The 18966-nt window shown below is 44.8% G+C and overlaps 1 protein-coding gene across 8 annotated transcripts in view; it reads right to left on the minus strand.

Moving 5' to 3' along the window:
* Window positions 1-1772: 1772 nt before the first annotated feature.
* Window positions 1773-18966, minus strand: part of BACH2 (BTB domain and CNC homolog 2) — a 364684-nt gene continuing 347490 nt past the window's right edge. For all 8 annotated transcript variants that reach the window (XM_016956004.4, XM_016956002.4, XM_016956003.4 and 5 more), the window contains 2 exons: window positions 7769-7975; window positions 1773-2528 (listed from right to left, as the gene is read on the minus strand). In XM_016956004.4, the coding sequence (XP_016811493.1) occupies window positions 2046-2528; window positions 7769-7975 (690 nt within the window). In that variant the 3' untranslated portion in view covers window positions 1773-2045. The remainder of the gene's footprint in view (window positions 2529-7768; window positions 7976-18966) is intronic.

The following is an 18966-nucleotide window of genomic DNA, read 5'->3' on the forward strand; positions in this document are numbered from 1 at the left end:
ACTATGATTTCACTTTTAGCCTACATCATATACTAATTTCCCCTTTTACATGCAGCTTTAATATTGTCCAAACGATGGCACAAATAAAGAAACAAAGTCAACCATCTATTCCCCACTGCCCACCACCCCATCCCCACATCAAACCGTTCAGGACTCTCTTCCCCAGCCGGGCTGGAGTGGCCCTCGGGCTGCTCAGTGAGACCCGGACCCAAGGCCACTGGAGCGAGGGAGCTGATTCCTCCTCCTCTGGGGCACACCTTCCTGTAAACGTGGCTGGGGCCAACACGGCCCCAGAGCCAAGGGAAGCTGCTCTCTCTGGGTTGCAAGCCAACCAGTTTTGCAGCAAGAAGAGAAAATTATCATCAGGTGAGGGTAGGGTATCTGTGTGATTCGGGAAGGGGACAGGGAGGGTTCCCGGTGATAGCTTGTCCAAAGCCTCAGAATGAAGTCTGCCTTCAGACAAGACACTGGCAGAAAAACCTCAGAAGAAAACTCCAAGCCTTTGGAGAAGGAAAGAAGAAAGAATGTGTCAGCCTGTGTCAGGGATGGATCGCAGATGCCAGGATGCCCTGCTCTCTCCCAATGGGGTGAAGGCAGGACCTTCGGGGCTGTGATTCAAATCCCCTCAGGCCAGATGTCCTGGGAGGCCAAGCCTGGGCAGGAAAGCCAGTGGCTGGTTGGCCCCGTCCTTCAGGGGAGCAGGTCCTACTGCACAACACTTCCAAGAGCAAGCCGAGGCCTCAGGACGTGTTGAAATGAATGGGACTTACTCCCTGGGTGAAAACGTTCTAACTTGATTTCTAGGAGCCAATGCCTGCTGAGTTCTGGTATAAAATCACGGATTCCTGTTTTTCTGATGTACTTTTGAGTGAGATGTCCAAACTCTCTCCCCACTTAGGAATCTGAACATCCAGCATCAACTCTGAACTCTCTATCTGCATTTAAACTTTGCTTAGGGAAAGGTGGGGAGGAGGTGAAATATAAAAATATTCAAGCAGATTATTGTCTACACATCCTAGGATGAATTCATTATTTGGCAAGATTGTTTTTCCTACATAATTATCACCTGAGTGCTTTTTAATTAGCTAAAATGTTTTACTTTTTTAACTAAAAGCAAAGAATATACAGTATACTTGAGTTATACCGAAGTTACAACTTCATTTAAGAAAATAGGTTTGACCCAAAACTCAGTGCAAGTGGCAAAGTTGACCATTACTGTACAGTATCTGCAAGGAAAACAAAAACAAAAACAAAAACAAACAAAACCCCCCAAACAAACAAAAAACAAACCTACAATGCTCAAATGACACCACTTGGAGGTGCCAAAACCAAACCAAACGAAAAAGAAATCTGAAATAAAACCTTGGGAAAAAGCTTCCAACACTGAATTTTGTCCATAAATAAGTATGAATTGAAAATTGAACTGTGAAGCAAGAAAAATGACCATGTTAACAGTTACCAAACTAGTTCTAGCATCAGAGACAAAAGAAGAGGAATGTTGGAACCTGTTTCTAAATGAGAAATAAGTTTCCAGTTTTAGGATGAGAAAGTTGAGGCATGCAGGACTTTTGCATATGGATATATATATATATATATTTTATATATATATTATATATAATATGTACAGTCTAGCTATAAAACTTTGATGTGTATAGAAGCTGTCTTCAATGAAAAAAATTGAACATTCAGAAGAAATTCCTGAGATAGGGTTTGTGACATGGGCCACTGAGAAAAAAAATCCGTGGTTGGGGCCTAGAGGTGTTGTAGTCTATCCCTGTGAAGACTGAAATTGAGCCACAGACAGACAGTGTCATCACTGCTGTCTTTCCTTGCCTGGGCAAGGGGTAGCACCATTGTGAAGGTAACTATCACTCCTGCTCGAGAAGAGGAGAGAATACTTCAGAACAGTATTGCTGCTAAGACCGCTGTAGTGTGCACCAAATGTGTTCTCGGTTTCTTCGGGACAGCAGATGAACAGTGCCACAGGCTGACTGAAGAACGCCTGGATGGGAGAGGTGTGCGGACTGGGAGGCAGAGCCGAGTCACTAGGTATAATCTTTCCTGGGCTGTTCGTCAGTCGTACACTTATCAGTCATTTCCTGGCAGAAGTCCACGGTCACTGTTTGGCTCCTGGGTTCAAGAGGAGGTCCTCTCTCTGAGAAGGTTCCCGGGTCAGTGCCTTCTAGTCTCCTCCCAGAGGTACAATTCTCGGAGGTGTTGCTGGGTGCCCAGGGGGGTCCGGGGGGAGCCGCGCCTGGCTCCAAGCAGCAGGGCACATTTTCCCCCACTGCGCATTGGGAGGCCGCAATGTTCTGCTCAGCACCCAAGGGCGCAGGGTTAATACTGGAGGCCGTGGGCAAGTCCATGGGTCTGAGGACAGGGCAATACCGATGCAGGGCCTGGATCTGCTCGGGGCTCTGGATGTCTCGGCAAACTTCCTGGGAAAGGCAGGAGAAGTTGTCCAACAGTTCCCCCATGCACGCTTTCAGTTGATTCCTCTCTGACAACAGTTTCTCTTTCTCACACACCTGGACAGTAGAGAAAAAAAGAGAAGGGTTGATCAAGCCTGAATTGGAGGACAGGAGGCCTCGTTTCAGGTTTTCCAGCCTTTGTTTTGCATCCTCCATTATAATGTAACTCAAGAATGACTACGTCAGGCTCTAGAAACTTAAAGATACATATTCAGGGGGCCCAGACACAGGCTTCTGCCACACCTTCCATCTGACGCCAACACCTTCCCCAGGACATCTCTTCATCCCTCTCCAAGGCCCGGGCAAACAACCGGCAAAATCGTCACGAATCACAAAACTTCAGAGTCAATGTTTTGGTTTCCTGGAATTTGGGGTTTGTAGAGAGTTAAATGAAAAACTCTCAGTCCCAATCTTGTGACTGAAAATCTCCCCCAAATGTATCAGGTTGCCATTTTTGAAAGGCAAAAATCTACCATTCCAACCGTATGACATTTCGAAAAAAGCAAAACTATGGAAGCAGTAAAAAGATCTGTGGTTGCTAGGGGTAAAAGGGGTTGAACAGGTGGAGCACAGAGGATTTGGGGGCAGTGAAACCACTCTGTATGACACTATACTGGTGGATCCATGTCATTATACATTTGTCCAAAACCATAGAACGTACAACACCAAGAGTGAACTCTAATGCAAACTATGGACTTGGGTGATAATGATGTGTCAGTGTAGGTTCATTGACTAACACATGTACCACTTTGTGGGGGATGCTGACAGTGGGGGAGGCTGTGTGTGTGGGAACAGGACCATATGGGAACTCTCTGTATAGTGTGTTCAGTTTTGCTGTGAACCTAAAATTGCTCCTAAAAAAGTAAGTCAGGCTGGGTGCAGTGGCTCCCATCTATAATCCCAACACTATGGAAGGCCAAGTTGTGCAGATCGCTTGAGCTCAGGAGTTTGAGACCAGCTTGGGGAACATGGCAAAACCCCTTCTCTACAAAAAATACAAAAATTAGCCAGGTGTGGTGACACACGCCTGTAGTTTCAGCTTCTTGGGAGGCTGAGGTGGGAGGATCACTTGTGCCCGGGTGGTGGAAGCTGCAGTGAGCGAGATGGTGCCACAGCACTCACCCTGGGTGATACAGTGAGACCCTGTCTCCCCCCACCAAAAAAAGTTTATTTAAAAAAAAGACAAAAAAAAGTCATCAACAATTTCCTATCGTTGCCTAACATACGGAGTTTCATATAGAACCCAGTATCAGCAGGCTCTCTGGCCTTGGTAGCAGAGCAGACTGAACAGGAGGGACCCTCCCTAGGACAGCTGGGGAAAGTGCAGTCTGGAGCAGCGATTCTCCCTGACTTGGGAAGGGAGAAGTAAGGATGGAGCCTGAACCCTTGCGTACTAGCCCAAGGTTCTGAGATGTTCTTCTCCTTAAACAAAATCCTACACATGCTCTTGTGTTACTGAAATTCACCATCCCAATAGAGAGATGACTTCAGCAGCAGACTGGAGACTAATTAAGGTTTTACCATCAACATTTGTGAGAAGGGGGCTGGGCATGGTGGGTCATGCCTGTAATCCCAGCACTTTGTGGCTGAGATGGGCAGATCACTTGAGGTCAGGAGTTCGAGACCAGCCTGGCCAACATGGTGAAACCCTGTCTTTACTAAAAATACAAAAAATTAGCTGGGTGTGTTGGTGCATGCTTATAATCCCAGCTACTTAGGCGGCTGAGACATGAGAATTGCTTGAATCCGGGAGGTGGAGGTTGCAGTGAGCCGAGATTGCACCACTGCACTCCAGTCTGGGCAACAGAGCAAGACTTTGTCTCAAACAAAAAGAAAAAAAATTGCGCGAGGGTGAGGGGAGGTGATGGGGTTCCATGAGGCACACACAATGAAGTGGATGAAGAAAAGGGGCATCTGAAGCAGCATGAAGTCAGTTCTCACCAACCCTTTGCAAGCGCAGGCAGGCAGAAGAGGACGGGAGAGAAAATGAAGAGGAGAAAGGGAGGAGCAGGCATGCGACACGCACAAGGAACAGGTCTCCGACACGGGAGCTGCATGTGCGGTAACATGAATGCAATCTGGCAGGCGGCGTGGGCATGTGTGTCGGAAAGAGAGATTTACACCGGGAAAGGGCACCTGCTAAAATATTTATAAATTTATCAAGAAAATATGTTTTAAAAATGAAAAATAAACAGATGTACAAGTGCAACTTGAGAGAAATACATTATGCGAGTTTGCAACAGCTGAGTGGCAGGTGTGTGGGAGACGGCGTGGGAGTGGGGAGTGAGTGCAGGGCCTGCTGGGGACCGGGCAGGGAGGGACTTGGGGAGAGGTGGAAGCTGCTCTGCCCACCAGCGCCATCCCTGTCAGGACATAGCATCCTCACCACAGGGTGGCGGATAAGAAACAAAACACATCTGGGATGTCTCCTTAGGGAAAAAACTTATATGGGTGGCTGTGCAACCTGGAGCTCTCCCCTTTTAGTACAGAAATCTGCAAAGTGAGGGGCAATACTGCTTGGGCGTTGGGAGAGGAACCCCAGGATCATTCTGCCACATTGCCCCGGCCAAAGCATGGACCGCTCCAGGCCTACTCATCTGTTAAATGTTCCAGGCCACTTTCTAGGGGGAAGAAAATGAGGTGCTGCGTGTGACAGCAGCAGGAAAGGCATTGCAAATCATGCCTTGGTTAAAACCATGAAGCTCTCAGTCACAGACGTACACTGATGAATGTGTTCTTATTCAGCACTGAAACACAACGTGTTATTTAAGGGGATGCCAAAAAGTGGTTGGAGAACTAGATGATGCTCTTTTGGAATTTTGGTTGAAAAATGCTAGCAAAGTGCTTTAGATATCTGCCTGGTCTGTGGCTTGGAATTTATTTGTTCAGTATCACAAAATTACACTAAGCAGAATGCAAATTACCAAAACCAGGCATTTCTCAAATGTGGGTGACTGAAGTTATTTTACTACCTTAAGAGGAGTGCAGGGCACTATAGACATGTGCCTAGGCCCCTGTAGACTCACACCCAGTGGACTTAACTACCTAAGCCCAGCAGGCTTTCAGAAGACCCACACTCACCAGCAGGAATGTCATCTCCTTATGTGATTTAAATTAAATTCTGTTGTTTAACGACATTAAACATGTTAAAGCAATATTTGAAAGAAAGAAGAAACTCATAATCCCCTGAACTGAATAGTCACAATGTCCAGCAAATTGTAGGGCAATAGACATTTTCTGGGCGCCAGCAATGGGTCCAACACTGGATATTCAGAGATGATCAAGTCACTGTCCTTGTCCTTGAGGAACTGACAGTTGAGGGCTGGGGAGACAGACAAATGTATAGATAACTCAAGAGTAAGTGATAAGCACTAAGCCAGAGGTCAGATCAGGCTTCCACAGGCAGGTGCCCAGCCTAACTGGGGACTCAGGAAAGGGGCTTCCTAGAGAGGTGATGCATAACCTGACTCATTCATTCATTTAGAGATGGGGTCTTGCTATATTGCCCAGGCTAGTCTCAAACTTGTGGCCTCAAGTGATCCTCCTGCCTCAGCCTCCCAAAGTACTGCGATTACAGGTGTGAGCCATGGTGCCCAGCCATGACCTGACTCTTAAAGAACAAAGGAGATAGAAAAAGTGGAGGAATGTCCAAGGCAGAGAGGAAATGGCATAGGCACAAGTGCAGAGTTTGATTTTATCAGGGATCAAGTCCTAGGAAGGGAGTGGATGGTGACACTGGAGAGGTAGCTACAGACTGGAACACAAATGGCAGGAGATATCCTACTAAGAAGCTTGGACTTTCTTTGTTGGTGATGGGAGCTGCTAAACACAGACATTTTCCCTGGTGGTGAGTGTCAAAAAAACCCACAAAACAACAACAACAACAATAACAAAAAACCCTGAAGTCCAGGGCTATCTTGATAACATATAACATCCTGTGCTTTTCTAACATTTCATCCTTGTGCTTTCGTTCTCATTAGCTGGTGGCTCACCATGAGGCCAGGAGGTGCTGCAAACAGTCTGAGGAGCCACACTTAGATCATGACCATACCATGTGGCCTCCCTCTTCTTCAGCCTGACACAGACATGGCACCTGAGATGAGTTTCTGTTATTTGGTGGCAGAAAGGTGGAGCTGAAGGAGGTTGAGTTGGTTGTCTTCAAAGCTACAGTCAGGAGCCAGAGGTCACCTGGATTTACTTTCTGTAGCTTATGGTTGCTTATCAAGGAGAAGGGGCGGGGGCACATAGCTCTGAGTATGGGGGAGCCTGGGAGACGGGAGTTTGTTTTCTGTGACAAAACACTCTCAGGCACAGGGATGGCGATGACAGCCACCTTGAGGCAGAATTGCAAAAGAAAGGACCCTGGGGCTGCAAAGAATGTCAGGAGATCATCTCCTGAGCAATGGCCCCTCTGCAGGTAGGCGTCCTATCTCTATTCCATTCTCTTCTGCCAGGAGGCAGGAGAAAGCAGTGGTACAAGACACGATTTGGAATCAGACACCTGGGTTTGCATTCAAGTTCTACCAAGTACTGGGAAGTTTTCCAGCCCTTCTGCAGTTTCCTCCTCTGTAAATGGGGATAAAGGAGTGCCTAAGTCACAGCGTTAATGTGAGGATTAAATGGGATCATCCATAAAAACAGTTTAGAAGAATACCTGGACCATAGATGCTCATAATTAACATCAGTTCTTTATTCATTTTTTTTTGAGACAGGGTTTCACTCTATCACCCAGGCTGGAATGCAGTGGCGTGATCTCCACTCACTGCAACCTTCACTTCCCCTGCTCAAGTGATTATCCTGCCTCAGCCTCCCGAATAGCTGCGACTACAGGCACGTGCTGCCATACCCGGCTAATTTTTTGTATCTTTAGTAGAGACAGGGTTTCACCATGTTGGTCAGGCTGGTTTCAAACTCCTGACCTCAAGTGATCCACCCGCCTTGGCCTTTCAAAGTGCTAGGATTACAGGCGTGAGCCACCACGTCTGGCCAACATCAGTTATTTTCACATGTTGGATGGAAAATAAAAAATAACTACCTCTATATGAATAATGACTGAAGGATATAAAATATTGACACACTATTACACACCTGTGCGCATGCATGCGCGTGCACACACACACACACACACACACACAGCAGTGTAAAGCTATTATTTCTGCTGAGAAACTTCTTAAAAAATAAACCCAAACTTCCCCAAAGGGTGACTCTTCTGTCTACTTTTCCAACTTTCATTGCTGTTACTTTACATTAGTCCTGGTCACTTCAGGTTGCTGATCACAATGGACGGGTCAACTCACCAATTTGCGGATTTCACATTCTAAATTCTGAATACAGTCCAGTTTCCTCTTGCGGCAGCGCTGGGCTGCGATGCGGTTCTTGCTGCGCCGTCGGACATCATGAATGAACTCTAACTGTTCTGAGGTTAGCTTGTGCATTTTAATCATCATCTGGAAATCGTTCCTTGGAAGATCTGTGATTTGATCTACAGGAAAAGGAAGTTTTACCTGAAACCAAGAATAACAGAAAATGATTATGGCAGCTGGATTTTAATTCTGGCAGGCGGAACATCAAAAATGATAAAACCTCCTTTTTATGATGACCAAGTAATATGGAAACTACTGAAAGCAAGCAGTGATTACTTATTTCCTGTTTAAAGACAGATAAGATGTAATAATACCTGGATAACCAAACAGAATAAGAACACATATATTGCAATGTTATTGTCTCTGAGATTTTTGAAGCAAATGACATGAACAATATTGGAAAATGTGTCATTTTTCATTGATATAGCACTTTTGTAAGAAAGATTCTAGTTAGTTGAAATGTACTTCCATAAGACCTACAGCCTAACTCAATAAAATGACAAGTTACAGGGAGATACCACATAAAGACATATCTAAAGTCCCTGAATGAAGAGAGCCCCACGTATCCTGAAAATGCTGGAGACACAAAAAACCAGTGTGATTCTTAGTTACAATAGCATATGGGAGATAGGAGGAGATAACTTGGATAGGCTTCACCAGCATATAGTAGGAGTCAAAAGAACCGGGCTTTCATCCTTCTCACCAGACATGAGACCTCAGGCTAGCTACGCCACCTCTCTGAGATTCAATTTCCTCATCTGAAAAATAGGGCATTTTAAAAAAGCCGTACAGTGCTATACAAGTGTTGGGCACTTTGGGAATTTATTTTCCAATTTTACAATGAAATGTTGACATTCCTTTATCAAAAGGTGAGATGCATTTTTCCTGCCTTTTGACCAACAGAATGCAGCAGTAGTAATGGTGTATAGTTTCTGAGGCTAGGTCGAAAATTAGCTGCCATGCCTCGAGGACATTCAAGCAGCTCTGTGGAGAGGCCCATGTGGAGAGGGGCTGATGCCTCTAGTCAACAACCAGCATCACCTTGCCAGTCATGTGAACAAGCCACCCTGGAAAAAGATTCTCTAGCCCCAGTCAAACCTTCAGTTGAGTGTAGCCCCAGCCAACATCTGACTTCACCTTATGAGAGATCTTCAGCCCAAACTGCTCAGATGGGCAACTCGTGAATTCCTGACTCACATTCACATTTCTCATAGAAACTGTGAGAGGTGTTAAGTGATTACTATTGTTTTAGGTCATTAAGTTTTGGGGTGATTTATTATGCAACAATAGACATTGGATGCAGGTACTTGTCAACAAAATTCCAATTCTTGACAAATTCCAATTCTTGACAAATCAAGGCAAATAAGCATTATCTAAAGCGAGGACAGCAGTCTCCTGAAGGATGGGTTTGTATCCTTACTATGTTGTTAAATGATTGCTTATATTTCTTTTTTTTTTTTGAGACAGGGTCTTGCTCTGTTACTCAGGCTGGAGTGGAGTGTTACGATCACAGCTCACTGTAGCCTTAACCTCCTGGGCTCAAGCAATCCTCTTGCCTCGGCCTCCCAAGTAGCTGGGACAACCATGCCCAGTTAATTAAAATTTTTTTTTTTTTTTTTTTTTTTTTGTAGAGATGAGGTCTTGAGCCACAGAGAAGGGGAAAAAAGAGATGAAGTCTCGTGATGTTGCCCAGGCTGGTTTCAAACTCCTGGGCTCAAGTGATTCTCCCTACTCAGCCTCCCAAAGTGTTGGTATTACAGGTGGGAGCCACTATTCCTGGCCTGAAATATTTCTTTTCTTTTTTCTTTTGAGATGGAGTCTCGGTCTGTCACCCAGGCTGGAGTAGAGTGGTGTGATTTTGACTCACTGCAAACTCCACCTCCCTGGTTCAAGTGATTCTCCTGCCTCACCTCCCGAGTAGCTGGGATTACAGGTGTGCACCACCATGCCCAGCTAATTTTTGTATTTTCAGTAGAGATGCGGTTTTGCCATGTTGGCCAGGCTGGTCTTGAACTCCTGGTCTCAAGTGATCCGCCCGCCTTGGCCTCCCAAAATGCTGGGATTACAGGGGTGAACCATGGTGCTTGGTTCACCACTACTCTATCTCAAGAGCCTCCTTGGCACCCATGAGGTGACACAGGCTTGCACCTTTGAGCAGTTTGTCACTCCCCTTCCCGAGGCTCTTGGGGATTCAGCAGCTTCTGGGTTCAGTCTGGTCCTGCTTCAGAAGCTCCTGGAATAAAAAGGTTGTGTGCTGCCAGGCTGAGAGACAACGTGTGGGTTAGCTCAGATTGCTTCATTCTTGTTTACATTCACGTCTGCTCCGGATGAGCCAGCAGATGGCACTACAAACCTAAACTTCCTTCAAGCGCTAGCCCAGCCCTGTCTAATACAAACAACACAAGCTACATTTGTGATTTTAAATTTTCCAGCAGCTACATTAAAAGAAGTAAAAAGAAACAGGTGAAATGAGTCTCAATACTGTATGTTATTTAACCCAATAGATAAAAATACTTCCAACATGTAGCTAATTATTAATGAGATAGTTTACAGTTTTTTTTTTTGTGCTAAACTTTCCAAATCCAAAGCACATTTTATCCTTACAGCACATCATAATTCAGACTAGCCACTTTCAGGGGCTCAACAGCCACATGCAGCATGTGGCAAATGGACTGGACAGTGCCACTCTAGGAGACAGAATAAATGGTCTCAATGAATCCCAGCAGCCAGAAAAACATATGGGTCTGGGCTGAACTGATCAAAATGCTCTTGGGTGAAGAAACCAACCCCTCGATAGTGTTCAGATGCTGCAGGGTTAAGTCTGTGTTCTTCAAGGGAGTGAGGATGAAGACATTTGATCCTGAGCCCAGGTTTCTCTTTGGCTGCATCATTTGCAGGCAGACACGAGTCCCAACTGCCGGCATGTGTGGCTAGTCAATTCCCGTGCACAAAGGCAAACGTATGAAATCATCATTTGACTTTTCTGTGGTTGGGTGCAAGCTCTTTGTCAGGTTCCATCATAGCTCCGAGCTTGTGCAGTGTGGCATTTACTGAAGGTTCCCAGTAGGTGCTCTGATTCAACTTCTACCTGGTGAGCTCTGTCCCATGACACCTGTAAAATTTTGGTCCAAGAAAGCAAAATCGCAGTAGGGCCCATGACACCACTGTCGGCTTGGCCCTGCTCCGACTGCTAAAGACAGGCAGCCAGGACAAACAGCTCCTTGTTATGGGCTCTGCAAAGGCCTTTGTGCACGGGGCTGTGTTTGCACAGGGCTTCTAATGATATGAAAGAATGTTTGATTTCCCTCTTATACCCGTTGGATAACAAACAGACACTCAGATCCTGCACGGTGTCTCCGGAACACAGAGGTCTGTCTGTTGGAGATGTGGATGTTCCAACACGGCAGAGGTGGTGGCGCTTTGGGGGCTTGTGGAGTTTTCCCTCTGATGACAACAAAGCCATTCTGCTTCTGCTCTAAATGTGTTTACTTACTCTCAGAAAGAAGATATCCCTATAGTTCAGGCCACAGGGAAAGTCAAAAGGATGTCTATACCAAGAGCTACTGTATTTAAATCATCCAGACAGTGAATATAAAACACTAGGGGAATAGCAGGGAGAGTTGCCAAGAAAAAGAAAAAATCAACAATGCTAGTTTCAAAGTCCTTGAGACAAAAAGCCATAAAACACTTCAGCAGAGCTGCTGCAACACAATCTGCTTTTTAAAGAGGGTCAGGGGAAAAGGTAATGGTCAACTATAGACTTTCTCCCAGGTGAAAAAAACCCCAACTCACTCTTGTTTCTCTTTACAAGTCTTGGTTCCCCCTCTAGCAAGGGAGGACTTATGTTCACTGACATGTGGGGGTCTCTGAGGTGTTCTCGGACAGGCACCGGGTCGGGGTGGGTGGGAACTTGACCACACCCATGTGTTGTTTCTTGAGTAATAAGTTCCGAGCCAAGAACATCTTGTCTGGAAATAAGGAGTAGCCACTGACTGTTTGGTCCCGTGGAGGACATGCCTCTCCCAGGCTCTCGGCACTCAAAACATTCCTCAAATGGGGCTGAGGAGTCAGAGAAGGCCAGCAGGCCTTGGAAAGTGGAAACACATCAAGAAGGTTGAGGCCCGCCTCTTTTCCTTCTAGATAATTATTCTGAGCCGAACAGGCCCAGTTGGGCTTAACATCTTATTAACTGTCCCTCCACACACTCGCTCCTCCAGGATCTCACTTCGCAGCAGTGGCTTGGTTTCCTAAAGAGTCCCAACAGCCAATGTGATGAGGTGAAGAGTCCTGTGAACTGTCGCCACCCCCACTAGTTATACTCAGCCACCCACACGCAGCTCCGGACACACAGGCTGCATATAAGGGGAAGGGCACGAGGGATTCATGGGCACCACTCTTTAGCCAGGGGTCTACCACTTTGGTTCTCGGTAGAGATTCGGAGAATCAGGGCAGCCACTGAGTCAGCAGGCCAAGGGCCAAACAGGGCACCAGAGGCCTGTGCCACAGTTGGCACAATAAGCTGCTGTTGATTTTATTCAGCCCAGCAAAGTGTTGACTCTTCCCCGTCCGGAACACAACAGGAGCAGCAGGACCGAGGTGGGTTTTTAGCACGGTACCTGCCCTGTCCTGCTAAGCATGGCTATAGGAGGGTTAGTTCTTCTGGAGATTCCAGCTTTACAAATTTTTTTTCTTTTAAAGACAGGGTCTCGCTCTGTTGTCTAGGCTGGTCTCAAACTCCTGGCCTCAAGCTATCTTCCTTCCTTGGCCTCCCAAACTGTTGGGATTATAGGAGTGAGCCACCACGCCTGGCTAGGCTCCAGCTCCTGAGCAGTCAGTAAAATGGATAGTCCCTGCAGTGTGTCCAGGGATTCTCAGGTCCAGGTGTGACATCTGGACAGTGCATGGAACCTACATATGTCTCCTTGCATGCTGTCTGCACCAACGAGGCAGAGGGGAGGCTGTAGGCTGGGCCCTGGGATGCCGGTGCTTCCTTCTCACCAAACAGAAATCGGCTGCTTTATTTCTCTTCCCTGCCAACAGCCACGACCATTCTTCAGCCTAAACCATCATCCCCTTCCTCCCAGTTAAAAGGAAACATTGAAAAATTATATAAGTATTATATAATTATAGATTATTCTGTATTATATAAAAATTACGTATTATATAAATATAGCTTTCATAAAATATAAGACAAAAGAAGGGAAAAAAAATTCTCATCCCCAAATGATGACTCTCTTGCTCTGGTAGATTTCCCCGCGATCTTTGTTTTCTCTGCATCTTTTTTAGGAGTTGCAATCAAGTGGTGCTGTATCTATCTCACCCAACAAACATTTCGCTTGCCCAGTGTCTCTGGTGGCTGGGTGAAGTTTACTGGAAAAGCAGGAAAGTAGCTGCAAATTTTGCAGAAAAAGCCAGAAACAAATATTTCCTGTAGAAATCTCAGTGGAAGACTAGTTTGTTAATATTTTTTCCTACTTCATTTCTTGGTTTTATTACCAGATGTTGACTGAAACCCATAGGAGTAGGGTCACATCAGCATGATACCCTGAGACACTGATGGTGTGGTCAGCTCTCCAAAGTCTTTAACTCCTGTACTCTGAGGAGACCCTCAGATCCCAGGGAGCTGTCGAGGGAGGAAGCAAATGCCCATTGGAGATGATTCCGGTGCTGCTGGAACCAGGACAGCCAGCTCAGTGCTGGGCAGATGGCAATGACAAAATCTCCCCTCCCAGGCGAAGAAATGTTTCTCACGCAATTGTCCTTCCACGCCCTCTTCTCATGGTCCAGTTTCTAGCACAAATATGGGACACCTGGGATTCAGTTGTGATACTTCAATTAATTAGCTGTGTGATCTCAGGCAAGTCTTCATTCTGTCTGTCCCAAAGTTCTTGGAGGATCTAGGAGTCACAGGGCGATAACGCCTGCCCTACTTAGCATACAGGGTTGCTATGAAGAATACAACTGGATGACAGGTGGAGAAAGTGCTTGGGAAAGTTTCAACTGCCTGATAGATACAAGGTATTATTATTTCTGTTTATTAGCCCTATCTATCTCTGTCACATGGTTTCGTCTTACAGACATGTGCTTTGGAATTCCAGACACTTACAATGTTCTAGACAACATAAAAACACTGTTTTAATTAGAAATATGGCTGATTTCTATGCTGCCCAGCAAGGTTTCTTTTTATTAAGCAGACCAATTACAGACACTTCTAAAAACTTGCCTGATTCACCAAACCACAAAAATGATTGTAAAAATTTTACATACAACGTGTGTCTCAAAGTCAGCATTGGGGTGGGAAGAGTTAGAGTCGGATGGCTCTTCTATTCTGTACCATTTCCATGTTTTCTCTGGACTTTCTCTCTCTCTTCCCTTCTCTCTCTCTCCCGCCCCCTGCCTGCCCCCAACACACTCTCTTACTCTCATACACTTTTATCCCTCAGTGTAAAACATGTTAATAAAGCAAGTCCAAAAATCCATACTTTTGACTGTGCAAAGAAACTCTCTGTGGTGCTTCTTTACTAAAATCTACAATTAAGTAGAAATGGTCCAGTTACAAAGCTGTCTTACTAAGAGGCTTACTACTTTGGAAAATGACTGTAATTTTCTATAATTTCCAACATCTAAAAACAAACCTATAAACCATAATGAGATAAACCATAACTACTCACACCCACTAGAGGGCACTAACAAAAAAGATGGGCAATAACAAGTGTCGGCGAGGATGCAGAGAAACTGGATCCTTGATACACTGCTGGTGGGAATTTGAAATGGTATAGCCACTTTGGAAACAGTCTAGTAGCTTCTCAAAAGGTTAAATACAAAGTTATATGATTTAGCAGTTCCACTCCTAGGAATATTATGGAAATAACTGAAAACATGTCTTAAAAACAACTTGTACTCAAATGCTCACAGCAGCATTATTTATAATAGCCCCAAAGTGGAAACAACCCACATGGCCCTCAACCAATGAACAACAAAATGTGGTATTAGTCAACAAAATGGATTGACATAATGGAATATTACTCAGCAATTAAAAGGAACAAAGTACTAATACATGACAATATACCTGGTGAGTACATCAATGGCAAGGGTAAAACTTCAAAGCATTATGCTAAAGTGAAAGGAGCTAGACACAGAAGGGCACATCTTGCAAGATTCTATTTATACAAATGCCCCAAACAAGTACATCTACAGAGACAGAAGGTAGATTACTGGTTGCCTGGGGCTGAGGGGAGTGTGCAATGAGGAGTAACTGCTAATAGGTACAGCATTTCCTTTTAGGGTGGTGAAAATGTTTTAGAATTACATAGTGGTGATGGTTGTACAACACTGTGAATATATCAACAACCACTGAATTGTTCATCTTAGTAGGGTGGATTTTATGATATGGGAATTATGTCTTAATTTAAAAAATAAACCTGTGCAAGATAGACATACATAAAATTCAAACATTACAGACATACATAGAAATGAAACTTTCCCTACACTCCTCTCCAATGGTGCTCCCAGTTTTTTCTTATTCTCTATACTGATTTTATTTATATGGTGTGTATATTTAGGAAACAAACTAGGACCTTGTGCATACTGTTTTGTGATTTTCACTTATGTGACTTGTTCATTTTTTTTTACTGGAAGAGAAAAATTCCCAACCTGACTTCTTAAGGAATATAGCAAATCCAGAAGTCATAAAGAAAAAGACTTATACCTTGACTACATAAAACTAAAAATTTTTTATATGGGAAAAGGTACAATAAATAAAGAAGCAGACTAAGGGAATATCTAAGCAACATTTATGACAAAGGGTTAATATTCCTAATATTAGGGATTAAGATTCCTACATGTTGATTTAAAGTTAAACAATACGAAAGAAAAATGGGCAAAGAGGTAAACCAGCAATTCACAGGAAAGGAAATATAAATGTTCAATACACGTAAAACAAGATGTCAGCCTCATTAGTAGTCACCATTTTTTTGCCCATCAAATTGGCAAAAATTAAAAAGACTGGCGACAACTAGTATGGGCAAGAATAGGGGAAATTGGACACTCTAAGTTGCTGATGAATATGTGAATTGCTACAACATTTTGGGTAGGTCATTAGGTAGTATTTAATAAATGGGCACAACCTTTAGCCCATCTTTGAAACTAACCCACAAAAATAAAAGCACCACTACTAACAGTAGGGTCACAAAATGTTTATTGCAGCAATATTTATCAGAGGGAAAAACTGAAAACAACTGAAATGTCTGGTGATAAGCGACAGCTGAATGAACTACGATTTACGAGAACGAGAGATATTGGAGAAACATGTCTTGGCCCTGTGTGATCGACCTACAGCCACGTGCATGGTAGACAGCTACGTGAAAAAAGGAAGCTGCTAACTCTACAACATAATGCCATTAAAATAAAACCCAAACCCACAGAGAGGTGAATATATATTTGTATATTGTTGTAGGCAAAGAGAAAGCCTCTTAAATTTGGTATGTTTGGGGCTGGGTATGCTGTGTTCTAGAATTTAAAAAAGAATGTCATTTAACTAACCTGCACAATGTGCACATGTACCCTAAAACTTAAAGTATAATAAAAATTAAAAAAAAAAAGTTGATTATTGATAAAGGATAATACTGCGCTAATTTGATCTTTCTCGAAGCCAGGGAACAGTTAAAAAGGATGGGAGAAGCCAACGACTGTGAGATGGAAGGGCTGCTTAACATGGTGTAACTACAACATCTTACAGAATACAAGGTATGTTAACACTTTACTTTTGGTCTAACATTTTGGCTCCCTACGGGGTGGAGGAAGACAGATTGGGAAAACACACGCGAAGTATTACACTGGCGTCTGGCAAGGGGTGGAAACTCCTGTCTTGATTTCTGACTCTGGTGTCTCCGTGGGGTTCACTTGAAAGAGAAGGCACCTGGATCCCATATGAAAGCAGGGCAGGGCAGAATTAGCCCAACAGATGCTGGCTTCTTCTGGATCAGTTCAGGAAAACAAGTTTTGACTTGTGGAGAAGGATCTGCCTTGAGCACTATTACTGGGGATAATGCTTCATTCAACCAGGGTCAAAGTAACTCCCTAAAGCAGGTTATCAACTCCTCGAGCAGCAGTCATGGCAAGTCCCTGAGACAGTTCTTGGAAACTTAACCTCCTCTACTCTAGGAAAACTAAGATGTCAAATTGGGAAAAACCTTAACTTTACTGTAACTGTCCTGTCCAAACTGTACCACTGAGAGGGGCTATGATTTCCAAAATGGCATAGAGCTTTGGTAAATGTCTCTTCTTTCACTGTTCAGGAATGCAGAAGATGGATTTTTTTTTTTTTTTGAGACAGAGTCTCGCTCTGTCACCCAGGCAGGAGTGCAGCGGCGCGATCTCGGCTCACTGCAAGCTCCACCTCCCGGGCTCACGCCATTCTCCTGCCTCAGCCTCCCGAGTAGCTGGGACTACAGGTGCCCACCACGACGCCCAGCTAATTTTTTTTTTGTATTTTTTAGTAGAGACGGGGTTTCACCGTGTTAGCCAGGATGGTCTCGATCTCCTGACCTTGTGATCCGCCCCCCTCGGCCTCCCAAAGTGCTGGGATTACAGGTGTGAGCCACCGCGCCCAGCCATGGATTCCTTTTTTAAAGGTAAAAATAAGAGTATTTTTAAAAGTAGGGGTATTTCTCAAGGGGGGAAGGCTAGTCCTGTTCATGACTATTTTACAGGTTGAATGAGTCCTCCTTTTCATTGAGTTACTATTTTTAGTTCTAAAGTAAACAACCGACATGGTCCCAACATACACACAAAAAATGTGTTCTTGCTGTGGCCCCAAGACTTTAAGCTCTCTTTTGGGATATTGGCGGCGAGGGTGGGGGGACACAAAAGAAGATGTATCTGAAACTGACAGTTCTTTGAACATATGCAAATGTCATAAAAACACCACCCTCCCTTGAGCTTAATGGCCAGCCTTTTACTTTTTTTTGAGACAGGGTCTCACTTTGTCACCCAGGCTGGAGTGCAGTGCCACCATCTCAGCTCACTGCAACCTCCTTCTCCTGGGCTCAAGTGATCCTCCCACCTCAGCCCCACAAGTAGCTGGGACTACTGGCACGAGCCATCACGCCTGGCTATTTTTTTATATTTTTGGTAGAGATGGGGTTTCACCATGTTGCCCAGGCTGGTCTTGAAATCCTGAGCTCAAGTGATCCACCCACCTCGGCCTCCCAAAATACTAGGATTACAGGCCTGAGCCACCATGCCCGGCCCCAGGCTCCTCTTAAAGGAGAGACAAAAAACAAAGACTGCAGGCCTTTGTGCTCTTCTCCCTCCACCAGTCCTTGGTAGGAAGCCATGATGCGGATGAGGTGGACGCAGTGACTTGCCTTCCACATCAGGCACGCTCATTCACGGTTTCAGAAGAAAAGGAAAACCTCACAAAAGAGGTCAGAGGGAAAGAATGAGTGAGGAGAGAGAAAACACAGCCTTTCACTATTTTCGGGAAAGCTCAATCTTCCCAATGTCAGGGACACAGATGTGAGCCTGGCTTGGGGCACTGGGCACAACCCACCACCCCAAACCTAAGGGGAGGTGGTATATTCGCATGGGAATAGCTCCCATTCAAATTTCCTTTCTAATTTATTTTAAATTAAATCCTTGCAGTGTTTCTCTTTCTCCATGTCTGCTGGGCAGTTAAGAGAGGGGCAGAAACCAGGCTAGCAAGCAAAGAAAGTGACCACAGGGCATTTTTGCAGTGGGCACAGGGGCCTTTGGCATCTATTTTCAAAACATGCCCAGACTAAAACCTCATGTGCTTCTCGCCAATCTTGCAGAGGCTGAATAAACTGCACGTGGCTCTGTGAAAAGCCACCTCATCCCGTATGGCATTTCTGCTTTCTGGCTGGGTTAACATCTCTGCCTTACAGAGGCTGGTAACATCCAGAGAGCACAGACGGGTACCAAGGTTGCTGGCCTCAGGAGGACCATGTTTCATTTCTTCCTGTGTTTTTGGGATACACAGCTCTGAGAAGGGACTTGTCACTGGGTTTGTTCAATCCCGCTCCTGAGGGGGGTCTGAGACACAGGTAGCAGTCTCAAGCTGGTACCTTGTCAATCAGCAAGACAGTGCAGTGAACGCCAGGTCACGACAC

The sequence above is a fragment of the Pan troglodytes genome, chromosome 5, assembly GCF_028858775.2.
Source record: "Pan troglodytes isolate AG18354 chromosome 5, NHGRI_mPanTro3-v2.0_pri, whole genome shotgun sequence".
Classification (NCBI taxonomy): domain Eukaryota; kingdom Metazoa; phylum Chordata; class Mammalia; order Primates; family Hominidae; genus Pan; species Pan troglodytes.